Source organism: Globicephala melas, chromosome 14 (genome assembly GCF_963455315.2).
Source record: "Globicephala melas chromosome 14, mGloMel1.2, whole genome shotgun sequence".
Taxonomy (NCBI): Eukaryota; Metazoa; Chordata; class Mammalia; order Artiodactyla; family Delphinidae; genus Globicephala; species Globicephala melas.
This window is the reverse complement of record NC_083327.1, coordinates 2,598,835-2,613,061: the sequence shown is the minus strand read 5'-3', so window position 1 is coordinate 2,613,061 and position 14,227 is coordinate 2,598,835. Positions and strand designations below refer to the sequence as shown.

General features: G+C 34.3%; 1 protein-coding gene across 1 annotated transcript in view; it reads left to right on the top strand.

Moving 5' to 3' along the window:
• Positions 1-468: 468 nt before the first annotated feature.
• EYS (eyes shut homolog) overlaps positions 469-14,227 on the top strand; it is a 1,661,361-nt gene continuing 1,647,602 nt past the window's right edge. The window contains exons 1-2 of the mRNA XM_060283543.1: positions 469-1,219; positions 4,941-5,054. Coding sequence (XP_060139526.1) covers positions 469-1,219; positions 4,941-5,054 — 865 coding nt within the window. The remainder of the gene's footprint in view (positions 1,220-4,940; positions 5,055-14,227) is intronic.

Below are 14,227 nucleotides of genomic sequence, written 5' to 3'. Positions count from 1 at the left end.
TTATGCTGAAACTTGGTATAAAAGACTGTAGTAAGTTGCTGGTTTAATTATGTAATTATACCAGCACTTTTCAGAAGCAGGTGAGTATATATGGCAGGATGAGATACAACGTACCTTGACCATATTTTTCCTGGCCTTGTTTCACAAAGAAGGTGCCTAGCTGTTGGTGACACAGTTCTTGCAGAAAACAGGTAAGAATTTTCTATATCATTAAGTTAGGAAAAACTTCACTAACAATGTATTATTTTTCTGTTTTAAGGTATATTTTAAACAATTGAACTCTACTGTTTCTTGATCAAAATCCAGTCATCAAATCTACTTTCACTTTGGGAATAGAGAAAGAAAGCCAGTCCCCAGGAGTCCTTGAACAAAATATCTGCTTAGAATTTTCCAGCAATACTGAAAGCCCATTTTGCAGCAATTATTTATGACACTTTCATGATAGACTGTAAAACACAATTTCCCAAAATGACTGACAATTTAATTATGCTTGTGAGCCTGGTGGTTCTTCACAGCATGTTTATAAATGGAAGAACAACATGTAAATGGCACTTGATGGAAGAATGGCGTACACAGCCCTCAACATATGTGGTGAGTTGGACAGTGACAGAAAACATCTGCCTGGAGTTCTATGGGGATTGCTGGTTTGGAGATGTAAATACTAAAATGAATACTTCTGGCAATCAAGTTGTTCCCCAGATTTGCCCTTTGCAAATTCAATTAGGAGACATCCTTGTAATTTCTTCTGAACCATCTCTTCAATATCCAGAAATAAATGTGATGAATGTTTCTGAAGCATCATTCATTGACTGTCTGCAAAATACCACAACTGAAGATCAGTTACTTTTTGGTTGCAATCTAAAAGGAATGCATACTGTTAATTCTCAGTGGCTGAGTGTTGGGACACATTATTTCATCACAGTAATGCCAAGTGGTCCATCCCTTTGTCAACTGGGACTTCGACTAAATGTAACAGTGAAAGAGCAGTTCTGCCAGGAATATCTGAGTTCGGAGCTTTGCTCTGGGCATGGTACATGTCTTACTGAAATTTGGAGCAAGATATACAGCTGCCATTGCCAGCCTCCATTCTATGGGAAATACTGCCAGGAGCTGGATTCATATTCCTTTAAGCCATATAAAAATAATGGCAGTGGCATTAATAAAAGAGAAAAATGGAATAAGCAAGGATATGAATGTATCTGTCACCCACAAATTTCAGGTAAGTTTATTTTTTAAAGTAACATAATTCTATTAAAATAGTAAAATAGACTGAATTCATAAATGGTTAGTTACCAAAAAATAGGCTATGTTTTTAAGAATTTGGTAGATTTTTTTAGAATGGGCTAAATTTTGATTCCGGGCATATAAAAATCCTATCAGGCATTCTTTTTTTTTTTTTTTTTTTTTTTTTTCCAGTACGCGGGCCTCTCACTGTTGTGGCCTCTCCCGTTGCAGAGCACAGGCTCCGGACGCACAGGCTCAGCGGCCATGGCTCATGGGCCTAGCCTCTCTGCAGCATGTGGGATCTTCCCGGACCCGGGCACGAACCCGTGTCCCCTGCATCAGCAGACGGACTCTCAACCACTGCACCACCAGGGAAGCCCCAGGCATTCTTTAAAATAAAAATTGTGCTTATTTAAAGAGGATATCTTAAAAACATATATGCTTTATCCTGAAATACCTATTTTTACATCTTTCCCCAAATCCACTCTTAATGTCTCATTCAAAAAAAAAAAAAAAAAAGATTATCAGAATAATATGTTTTAGTCATTAAATGAAAGCCCCAAGGTTATGGTATTTGGGGCAAGCAGTTCTGGGTGATAATGTAGAAATGAAGTGTGGCTCTAAGTCGAGGATAATAAGGACACACATTATTGGGACGAAGGTTTGAAGTTGCTTAGGAGAGTTGGAGAAGAAAGGATGATTGTGAACCCAAAGTAATGTTCTCAATGGTGTTGGTGTGGCACCTATAAAGTAATTGATAAATCAGAAGAACAAGGAGGGAAAGAGAGTGATATAATTATCAACTGTTTTTTTTTTAAATTATTAACCAGTTTTTATAAGCTAAATGAGAGGCAATGATGACAAACGTTTGCAAAGGAAGATATTTGGTGAGTGGATGAAGCAAAAAGAAGGGCAACCTAAAAACAGTGTAAATAAACTAGGTTACCTGAGGCTGAAGTGAGGATTTAAGGGAAATAGACTATTCCTATTTGAAAGTTTACTAAGGAAGTTGGGTCATCAGAGAAAAATGAAGAGGAACTTTGAGAAATGTAGGGAATATTTGACATTTGGGAATGTGTGAAAGAATTTCTTTCAATTACAGTTTCAGAGACCTGGCATGGAGAGTTACAAAGGTAAAAGGAGGATGATCTAACAAAGGGAAATGCTTGGCGTTGGCAATGACGGGATGAGAAAACACGCAACAGACTAACAGCACATTTTGGTCAGGAGAGGGGAAGGGGGGTGAGAAGCAGATGTGACTGGAGCCAACTGGGCTCAGTGATATAACTGCAATTTTGTAGGGCATGCCTTAGGAGGATTCAATAGGGTTGCTCTTCTGTGTGACAGGGAAGACTCCCTTGAAGCTAGATTTGAGGAGACTGTGTGATAAAGTATAATGGAAGAACTCTATAAGCCATTTTAGGCTCCAAAATTCACCTAAGCCAATCATTTAAAATGTAATTTAGACTCTTTAGGGAAGAAGTACTGAGGCTATTTCAGAAGTTAATCCCAGCATTATCAACTGGGCATCCTCTCTGTATAACTGGGATCAAATTCGCATTTGACTCTACTGGCAGGGGTGATAAAAGATGTAAGTTAACCTGACTCATAGTATATCAGATAATTAAAATTAAAACAGGTCAGCAAAAATAAATAAATAAATAAATAAAAGCACTCAAATATCTGATTTAGGGTGAATGGAGAAATAATTTAATCCAGAGCTTCTAAATTATACGTTTTAAACCATCCAAAGAACTTTAGAGAATATTTGACCAGAAAATTTCTACTACCTACATAATATTAACTGGCATAGATATAATCATAAATCATGGAATATTATTTCAATTAGTTATCATAATTGCATAGAATGGTTTTATCCCAATGTTTATTTCTTTGTTTATTAGAAACACAGCAGTTGATAATGTAAATAATCAAATTTTAAACTCTATAAAAGTATCTAACATTATTTATTTTTTAAGACATTGAGCACATACCATGACACCACTCTAATTATGCACAATTACTTCAATTTTAAACCTTAAAAGATAAAGAAATATGTAGAATTACCAAGAAATTGTGAATGTTCACTGTACTAGTTTGTTAGTGCTGCCATAACAAAGAACAGTGTGAGTGGCTTCAACATTAGAAGTTTATTTTCTCAAAGTTCTAGAGATTAAGTGGTCCCAATCAAGGTGTCAGGAGGATTGGTTTCTCTAAGGCCTCTCTCCTTGGTCCATGGTCAGCCATTTCTCTCTGTGTTTTCACATCCCTTTTCTCTGTAGTGCCTGTGCATCCTCTCCTTATAAGGACAGAAGTCATTTTTGATTAGGACCCAAACTAGTGACCTCATTTAACATTTATTACCTCTTTAAAGACCCTGTCTCCAAGTAAGTCACACTATGAGGTTATGGGGGTTAGGATTTCAACATAAGAATTTTTTTGTGGGGGTGGTCACAATTTAGCTATTACATCCACTAGGACTGAAAGAGAACATGACTTATTGAACATACCACTGATACTTTAGCTTTTGCGTATGGAAATATTTTGGGACACAATTACTTATTGTAATTACTTATTACTTAGATTTTCATTGTGTTGGGGATTGTTTGGAGGTAAGTTAAAGACGAAGAGTTCTGCATTAGTGAGGTAGAGATGTCAGTGTATAAAGAATTTCAAAAGCATCAACTGGTGAAAACTGCTCACAAATTAAATTAAGAATTCAATTAGAATGGGGGAAGTGGCAGGCTTATTGCCAAATCATGTGCAACTGTTTTGTAGTGACATTTGTCCATGTGTCATGCCCTGGAATTTTGTTAGCACATTCCTCTAAGAAGGATATTATGAGATGATCAACTACATAGAAATATATGCTATGCAAGGTTGTGTTTTTTTGTGTAGTAGGACCATGATAGCTTGTACAAGTGGGATTTGGAAAACTTGATACAGTAGCAAAGAAAGTGTAGAATTTAGAAGCTTGTGCATGGCTTCTGAGAATCCAAGCAGTCTTCCCTCTTTTCTTCCAAATACTTTTAGATTAGATTAGATTAGATATGAATTGATTTGATTTGATTTTACTGTGGAGAGAATGATTAATATGAGGAATTAATACGAGGTTTACCCTCAAACAAAATTTTAAGTGTATAATATATTACTGTTGACAAAAGGTGCAATGTTGCACAACAGGTCTGTACATCTTATTTTTCTTGCTTAACTGAAACTTTATGCCCTGGTTCCTCTTCAGATGTATAATACTTTCACATTTTCCTTGTTTGAATCATTACCTTGGCTAGGTAGTAGGGCTAAGATACAATATATTATACATTTGAATGTGTCACTTTGTATATTACCACAGCAATGCTCCAGCATATGTTGAAGAATTAATACTTACATATATTAATATTATCTACATGATTAACACATTCAAATTATTATAAAAAATTAACTAGAGCTCAAATATCACCAATCAGAAAAATATTTTAATATTATATTATGCAGTGAAAGGATGGAAAAACTGATGTCAAATTTATTAAAATTAAATTTTGTTTCCATTTAAATCCATCATCATGAAGCACTATGTCTTAGAATTACACTATTCAAAATTTTTCTATTATTCATTATTAAAAATTTGGGAAAAATCTATGACTTTAATTAACTATATAAATATAATGTACATATTTTAATCTAGTTGAAACATTAATTTTCTTTTATTTTTATAGGCATAAATTGTTCAGAAATAATTGGGCAGTGTCAACCACATATCTGTTTCCATAGGAACTGCAGAAATATTACTGCAAATAGTTTCATTTGTGATTGTGAGGAACCATTTTCAGGTAAAAATACACATATATGTATGTATGCATACATACACACAAATAATTTTAATTTTGTCATTTATTTCAAATTAGACTTGAAATGTTTCATTTATTACTGAAAAATACAAGTTTAGTGGTTCTATACTCTGAGTTTTTTGAAGAATAAATTTAAGAGATCAATTTGTTTAACAATTAAATGATTATTCTGCTAAATATTGATATTTCATAATATATGAAGAGTTTAGCCATCAATTGAACAGTTTTTGTTTGTTTGTTTTTTTACTATAAAATCTATTTTGTTCTTAGGTACTAAAATATGTTTACAAAGGTATATTTTGCCCGTAATTTGCAAAATTATATCTCTATTATTTCCTTATGTAACAGGTCAGTACAGACAAATCCCCTTTCATGAAGCATAAAAATGTTTTATTCCTTCTCAAATAAACTTAAAGATGTCAATAAAATCACTGTTTAAACCAATAGTTTCTTAACTTTTGATTAAATATTTAACAATGAAACTGTGTTTAAACCACTCTTATCTCATCTTTTTTTTTTTTTTCGGTACGTGGGCCTCTCACTGTTGTGGCCTCTCCCGTCGCGGAGCACAGGCTCCGGACGCACAGGCTCAGCGGCCATGGCTCACGGACCCAGCCGCTCCGCGGCATGTGGGCTCTTCCTGGACTGGGGCACGAACCCGTGTCCCCTGCATCGGCAGGCAGACTCTCAACCAGTACGCCACCAGGGAAACCCTGATCTCATCTTTGAACCCTTCCACAATTTCCCATTTTCTGGGAAATATAACTCACCATCAGTGTATTTGTCTCTCTTCAAAATGTCTTTGGGTAGTGGCGTTTCCGGCCACAATTAGGTACCTAAAGACTCCTTTCATGGGAGTGAAACAAAAGTTAAGTGTCTCCCAAACTGCAGAAAGTGATAACTCCCAGTGTTTCTCTTGCAGATCCTTCCATGTAACCTAGTTGAGAGAGATTTGAGAGTCTGGTAGAATGTATCAGCCACTGCCAATGGTAGGAGGGATTGGTAGCAGTGCAGGTGGTAAGAACTCCAACAACTGTCTTCAAAGAAATGTTTTCAGGGCTTTTCCCTTCAGGTCATTTATTTCCTGAGATAGGTTATGAGTTGTTAGGTGTTTTATAATAGCTTACCATATCCTGCAGGTGTATGAAGAATATATAATTTATCTCCCAAACCATGGCATTTTTGAACAAAACAGGTAGCTAAAAGGAGTTACAAATATATAATATTTGAAATATTTATTTATTCTTTGGCAAGTTGGTTTCATTAAATAGGCAGACAAATAATGTAGCTCTATTCAAAAAATTAATTTCTAAAATTCCTTCCAAAGACAATAATTGTAACTTGGTCTCTGCAAATCAAAAGGACATTTTAAAACATACTTTATATTGATTATCTGAAACATTACAAAATAACATAAGCAGAAACTATATTTACACTTATTTTTCTGAAGAATGAGTATTTTTTCAATATTGTCTTATAATTATAAATTTTTATAAACTATCTATACCTTCTTCAAAGTTGCATTTATGACTAATAAATTTGAAGTCATTTAATGCCTTCAGTTTACTCTTCTCCTAACAGTGCCATCTTGAGAACATTTTCACCAAACATATTTTGAAGTTCTTGCTAACCTCAAAGGAAAATCTGCTAAATGTTAAGTATTTTTTTGTATAAAATACATCAATAAAGTATGTCCATAGGAGCTATATTTTATTCTATTCAAAATTATTTTTTGACAAACATTTTCAAAGAGAATCCTCAGGAAATAAATGGTCTCTATGTATGGTTCCTTTGAATGTTTGGCAAAATTTAGGTGCTTCAATTTATTTCCACTATGTCCTAGCACAAAAAAAATAATCTGTGAAATATAGGATTTTTGTCAAATGTTGTTCCCCATAAGTCCAGCTATTTCAAAGCCTAGTTATAACATTTATGATCTCGAGCACTTCTGAATTCATTGAGCTTAAGTTTTTCACTGTATTGTGCAAAAATAAGCTTTAATGTCTTTTTAAAAATAAGTACATTTCACTAAAACTTTCAAACACAAGTCTTTTGTTCTTGATATATTGTTTTTTTGGTTAAATGTTTGTAACTCATTTTGAATGGGATGCAACCGAAACTTACAATATTTTCACTAAAATGCCAAAACCTCCCTGAAATACTGGGTTTATTTTCAAAGTCATTCTTCACAAGTTTAAGCATTTCTAAAATTTAAATGATAACGGACAGCAGCAAAAGAAAGCACATTTTGCTATGTTACATTATTTTCAATATCAGCTTTATTCCAAAAATTTTAGTCTGTTGTCCTGTGAATATTTTAAATTATTTGTAAATTTTGCAACTATAGATTCTATTCCACTTGTGTGAGCATCAAAACTGGTTTGCTTTAAATCTATGAATTATGTATGAACCACAATAAACTCCAAGTACATTTTTTTCCATCCTTTTCTCAACTCGATCAAACAATGTATATATCATTATAAACTTAACAAAATTTATACTTATAATTTTAGCACAAGAGCACATAACTTTATCTTCGAACATTTTTAGCGAATTTTCAATAGCATTCCTAATATTGTCAGATACCTTGCCTTCAACAGAACAAAACTATTATTGAAATAAACTGATTATGTATTTGAAACCTCTGACTTTACTAGTATAGACTGGTATCTTTTATCTTTGGGTCAATTTATTCTGCTAACTGAGCCAACACATTTATAACAATCGCTTTACTTTTAGTATGTACAGAGAAACTTGCAATAGAAAATTAGGAAAATAATTTTGCTATAGTTGTGTTATCTAAGTGAAAATACATGCTTCACAGAGTGATATGTAAGAATACCTTCTTATCTGAACTTAACTCATCAATGTGAGGGAGTCTTTTAAAATAATTACTAACATTTAAATAGATGCTGATGGTTTTTGAACTAAAACGTGTCTTCTGGTTTCATGTAGTCACTGATGTCAACATACTCAGCAGTGGATCATTAAAGTGACATAGTTTAGGAGTAAACTCCATATTCATTACCAACTTTCTAGGGAAACAAATTTGAAACATACTTTTTGTTAAAAAAATAATTTTTGATATCATTTCATTTAAAGTATTTATTGTAAAATAAGAAATAAATATCAGAAAACAATAAAATACAGTAGTTGTGTATTTATACCAGAAGATTGCAAACTTTTTCCTGAAAAGGATCAGATAGTAAATATTTTATACTTTCTGAGCCATATGGTATCTGTCAGGGTAACTCAACTCTGCTATTGAGTTAGTAGCGTGAAAACATCCATAGACATACATAAATGAATGAATTCTCTTATGTTTCAATAAAACTTTATTTACAAAATCAGGTGGAAGGTCATATTTGGCTCACAGTTGTAATTTACTAACCCCTGATTTATACCATAGAACAAACGATCAACTCTATAGCAAAGACATATAGACTCTCTACAAAATCCATGACAGAAATGTTTGTCCTCAGCTTGTCTCTCATATAAAACATAGACATAATCCATAATTTCCTGTGGTCCCTCTGACCCAGCTTACTTGCAGTGAGCCGCTTTAGATCTTTCTCCTCCAAGCTAAGAAGGAGGTGACTATTTGTGGCAGCTTGGTTTTCAAAATCCACAAGCGGCCCTATATGAGAGATATAATACCCTTTGTATCTGAAAATGACTGAGAAAAGAGAGGTAGTTATCACTGGTTAACTTGCAAGTTTGTCCTCATGTTCAAATAAAATACTGCTTATGTATCCTAGAAAAGACCATGGCTGAATCTAAAGTACAAAGTAGAGATATATCAAACCCATTTGCTTACTTTAATGCAACTGTGAATATTACTTGGTTAGAAAATGCAGGAAAAATGGTCATTTGATAATTGGGGAGAATTTATATCTCAGAAATAGTGTCCCACACTCCATGAGCATAAACTTGTGTTATTGTGGAAAAAATAGGATGATGACTTTATTAGAAGACCTAGTAACAATAATAGATTGAGATTTTTTTTTTGGTATGTATTGTATTATTCTGTGACTTAAAGCCTTAGCCAAAAATGTGCAGGAAGTATCACATTTTTAAAACATAAAATATGTATGTAGACATGCAGTACGTATGTATGTAGGTATCTATCAAACATCTATCTATGTATCTATCCTTCTATATATGCAATTATCTTATATATACTTTCTAATTAATTTCTTCAAAAACCTTTAGGAACAAATATATGTATAATCTTTTTGCTCAGTGTGATGATCTGTGCATATTACTACCTATTATCTGATATGTGAAGCAGGATTCACAAATAAATTGAGACTATAGTTTTCTAAAGAATCATATTAAAGGTCATAAACTTGGTATTTCCAATGTCTTATTAATCAGTTATTATTACATAAATTAACTTTTATGGTAAAGTCCCACTGCTCTTGAGTTTCACTCCAGACTGGGAATTTTGGAACTCATTTCTTTCAGAAATGTATAGCTATCATGCTAGAAGCAGTTTAATAATCTATATCTAATGCAAATTTAAATCAAGATGGCAAAGAAATAATGTGGAATACATCAATCATATTTTAAAACTAGTGATACTTTAGGAAAAACAGATTCCTGATTTTTAAGACACCTCAAATATTGTGTTAAAATATACACTACCAAATGTTAAAGACCTAAATGTAAGGCCAGACACTATCAAACTCTTAGAGGAAAACATAGGCAGAACACTCTGTGACGTAAATCACAGCAAGATCCTTTGTGACCCACCTCCTAGAGAAATGGAAATAAAAACAAAAATAAACAAATGGGACCTAATGAAACTTAAAAGCTTTTGCTCAGCAAAGGAAACCATAAACAAGACCAAAAGACAACCCTCAGAATGGGAGAAAATATTTGCAAATGAAGCAACTGACAAAGTATTAATCTCCAAAATTTACAAGCAGCTCATGCAGCTCAATAACAAAAAACCAAACAACCCAATACAAAAATGGGCAGAAGACCCAAATAGACACTTCGCCAAAGAAGATATACAGATTGCCAACAAACGTATGAAAGAATGCTCAACATCATTAATCATTAGAGAAATGCAAATCAAGACTACAATGAGATATCATCTCACACAGGTCAGAATGGCTATCATCAAAAATTCTACAGACAGGGCTTCCCTGGTGGCGCAGTGGTTGATAGTCCACCCGCTGATGCAGGGGACACGGGTTCGTGCTCCAGTCCAGGAAGATCCCACAGGCCACGGAGCAGCTAGGCCCGTAAGCCACAGCCACTGAGCCTGCACGTCCGGAGCCTGTGCTCTGCAATGGGAGAAGCCACGACAGTGAGAGACCCGCCTACCACACACACACAAAAAAATCTACAGACAATAAATTTTGGAGAGGGTGTGGAGAAAAGGGAACCCACTTGCACTGTTGGGGGGAATGTAAATTGATACAGCCACTATGGAGAACAGTATGGAGGTTCCTTAAAAAACTAAAAATAGAACTACCATACGACCCAGCAATCCCACTACTGGGCATATACCCTGAGAAAACCATAATTCAAAAAGAGTCATGTACCAATATGTTCATTGCAGCTCTATTTACAATAGCCAGGACATGGAAGCAACCTAAGTGTCCATCAACAGATGAATGGATAAAGAAGATGTGGCACATATATACAATAGAATATTACTCAGCCATAAAAAGAAACAAAATTGAGTTATTTGTAGTGAGGTGGATGGACATAGAGTCTGTCATACAGAGTGAAGTAAGTCAGAAAGAGAAAAACAAATATCATATGCTAACACATATATATGGAATCTAAGGGGAAAAAAAAGGTCATGAAGAACCTAGGGTTAAGAAGGGAATAAAGACACATACCTACTAGTGAATGGACTTGAGAATATGGGGAGGGGGAAGGGTAACATGTGACAAGGTGAGAGAGTGGCATGGACATATATACACTACCAAACATAAAATAGATAGCTAGTGGGAAGCAGCAGCCGTATAGCACATGGAGATCAGCTCGGTGCTTAATGACCACCTAGTGGTGTGGGATAGGGAGGGTGGGAGGGAGGGAGATGCAAGAGGGAAGAGATATGGGAACATATGTCTATGTATAACTGATTCACTTTGTTATAAAGCAGAAAGTAACACACCATTGTAAAGCAATTATACTCAATAAAGATGTTAAAACAAAAAACAAAAAACAGAAAACAAAACCTGGAAAAAACCCCACAAAATACCGATAGCTAGTGGGAAGCAGCCACATAGCACAGGGAGATGAGCTCGGTGCTTTGTTACCACGTACAGGGGTGGGATAGGGAGGGTGGGAGGGAGGGAGTCGCAAGAGGGAAGAGATATGGTGATATAGGTATATGTATAGCTGTTTCACTTTATTGTAAAGCAGAAACTAACACACCATTGTAAAGCAATTATACTCCAATAAAGTTGTTAAAAAAAAAAGAATAATTAGCCACGAGGTAAACCTACAATCACAAACCTTATAAAAGTAAAATTAAGGAGTAAAGATCTATTCTAAAACTGTATGAAAATGTATTCTTCATTGTAATTCCAAACTTGAAAATGTTATACAAGATTTATGTATCTATTATAAAATGATCTCTAATTTTATAACTTCATAAGGTTTATTGCAAAAAAAATTTCATGTATTTTTGGAGCAATTCAAGGAACTATTAAAATTCTCCTGGTCTGTTCCATATTTTCAAATATGATTTTGATATAGTAACAAGTGATTGTCAGAAAATAAGCTCACAGTCTTAGTTTAAGGCTAAGTTACAGCTGCAAGATAATAATTTTAGTTTCAGGATTCAAGAACGTTTATTTGCAAGGCATGCTGTGATCTCTATACCCAAGGTGAATGATTTTTGGAAAACATTGCATTGCATTGGAGGAATAAGTATTTTTCAGGATGTGATAACCCCCGGTATCATTCTGACTGATAAGAGGTCTAATCTGATGAGTGAAGATTACTGTAAGACATTTCATTAGCAGTTTAAAGCAGAAAGAAGGCAGAAAAGCTTTCAAGGTAAAGTAAATTCCCCCATTTTCAAAATCCCTAGCAGTGGGTAGAATTTATGGAGAATAGTATTTTGTCCATGGATAGGAAAGCTAGTAGGAGCTAAATCAGATATCACTTTTTTTTCATTTTTAATAATTGAACTTTAATCCTATTTGAAACTCAGTTCTGGTAGAGGCTAGAAAACTAATCTCAGTCCACTCTCCACTCCACCCTAGCTCTAACCCCCTGACACGTAGAGAACTGACCTAGTCCTGCTCTCATAAGTATAATTTGTTAAGTATTGTGGATAATTAATCATGTCACACGAGCCAATAGGCACACTACATGTACAATCAACTCTATGGCTTCCCATTCATACAACTTAGAGTTAAAATTATGGCAAATAGTTACACAAGCTACACACTTAATGATGCAAATAATGTTCTTAGGTGTTGACTAGGAAGGCTGTTATGTACTTTGGATTGTTATTTACATCATAACACCTTACTTTTGTTGTATTTTTCTTCTTGATTCTCTGGTCACTGCAATCACTATCAGCACTGATAGTGACCCATACTTCTAAGCACAGCATAATCCACAGTAACATAATACCAGAAAAGCAAAGGCTCTCTATCCAATTACTAACAGGAAGGATTTCCTTTGCTATCCTACTCCAGCCTGATGGACTGAAGCTTCCTTTGTGCCTTCTGTATTTTTGTGTGTCCTTCCATTGTGATAAATTCTCCTTTGACTGACTGGCAAAGCAATGCATCCAACTCCTCCCCATCCCACTGTAAGTTGTCTCAAAACAATTTGTGTGCCAAATAAGTATCTGGTATATCTTATTTATTTAATAAGTTGTAATTATTGATAACTATGAGATCTCAGGATGATCATTATTATTTTTTATATCTTGTGTATGAATGAGAGTATAAATTGATTACAAACAAAAAGTCTTGAATGCTCAATAAAGCATATAATTTAGCTAAATTAATGAAACATATATGTTGTGCCAATTTGAATGCCCTCTCATTATTATTCAATAAATAGAACATTTATTAACTACTATTTATTATGTGCCATTTTTTGTCTTTTTTTTTGTCTTTTTTTTTTTTTAATGTGTCTTTCTTTTTATCAGAAAACAAGTCCATGAAATAATCTCATCTCTATTTTACTTTTTGAGGAAATGTTGGAAATAGAGTCAAAATTTGGATTATTTTACTGTAGTGATATTGATCTTAAACCAATGTTATGCTGTATCGCTAGTTTATTCAGTGAAAAGATAACTAAATAATAATGGTGCAGTGTCAGTGTAATTTGTGTAGTATCCTATAGACCTTGAGAATGAATATGACTTACTCATTTTGTCATCTTTAAGTTGTCTCTCTTTATTGATGTGTAGAAAAAATTTATATATCCTGATAGAAGTAATTAGTATATGGGTATTACAAATACTTTCAGCCTGTGGCTTGTCTTTTCATCTTTTAATCCATATTTTTTTTATACATTTGTTTCTTTTTTTTTAATTAAGGGTACTTTAATTTATTTATTTATTTTTGGCTGTGTTGGGTCTTCATTTCTGTGCGAGGGCTTTCTCTAGTTGTGGCAAGCGGGGGCCACTCTTCATCGCGGTGCGCGGACCTCTCACTATCGCGGCCTCTCTTGTTGCGGAGCACAGGCTCCAGACGCGCAGGCTCAGTAGCTGTGGCTCACGGGCCTGGTTGCTCCGCGGCATGTGGGATCTTTCCAGACCAGGTCTCGAACCCATGTCCCCTGCATTAGTAGGCAGATTCTCAACCACTGCGCCACCAGGGAAGCCCTAATCCATATATTTTGATGAGCAGATGTTTTATAAGTTGATGAAGTCCAATTTATATATATTTTTTATTTTTATGTTAAGTGGGTGTTATGTTTCTTTAGGAAAAATTTGCATATCCCAAAGACATAAAGATATTCTCCTATGTTTCTCCTAGAAGATTTACAGTTTTAGCCTCTCTGTTTAGGTTGATGATTTATTCAAAGTTAAGTTTTGTGATTCATATAGAATCAACATTCTTTTTTCTTTCTCATATAAAGAGATCTAGTTATTCAGCAGAATTGAGGAAAACTCTCTTTACCCCTGGATTTGTTTGGCATATTTGTCAAAAACCAATGAA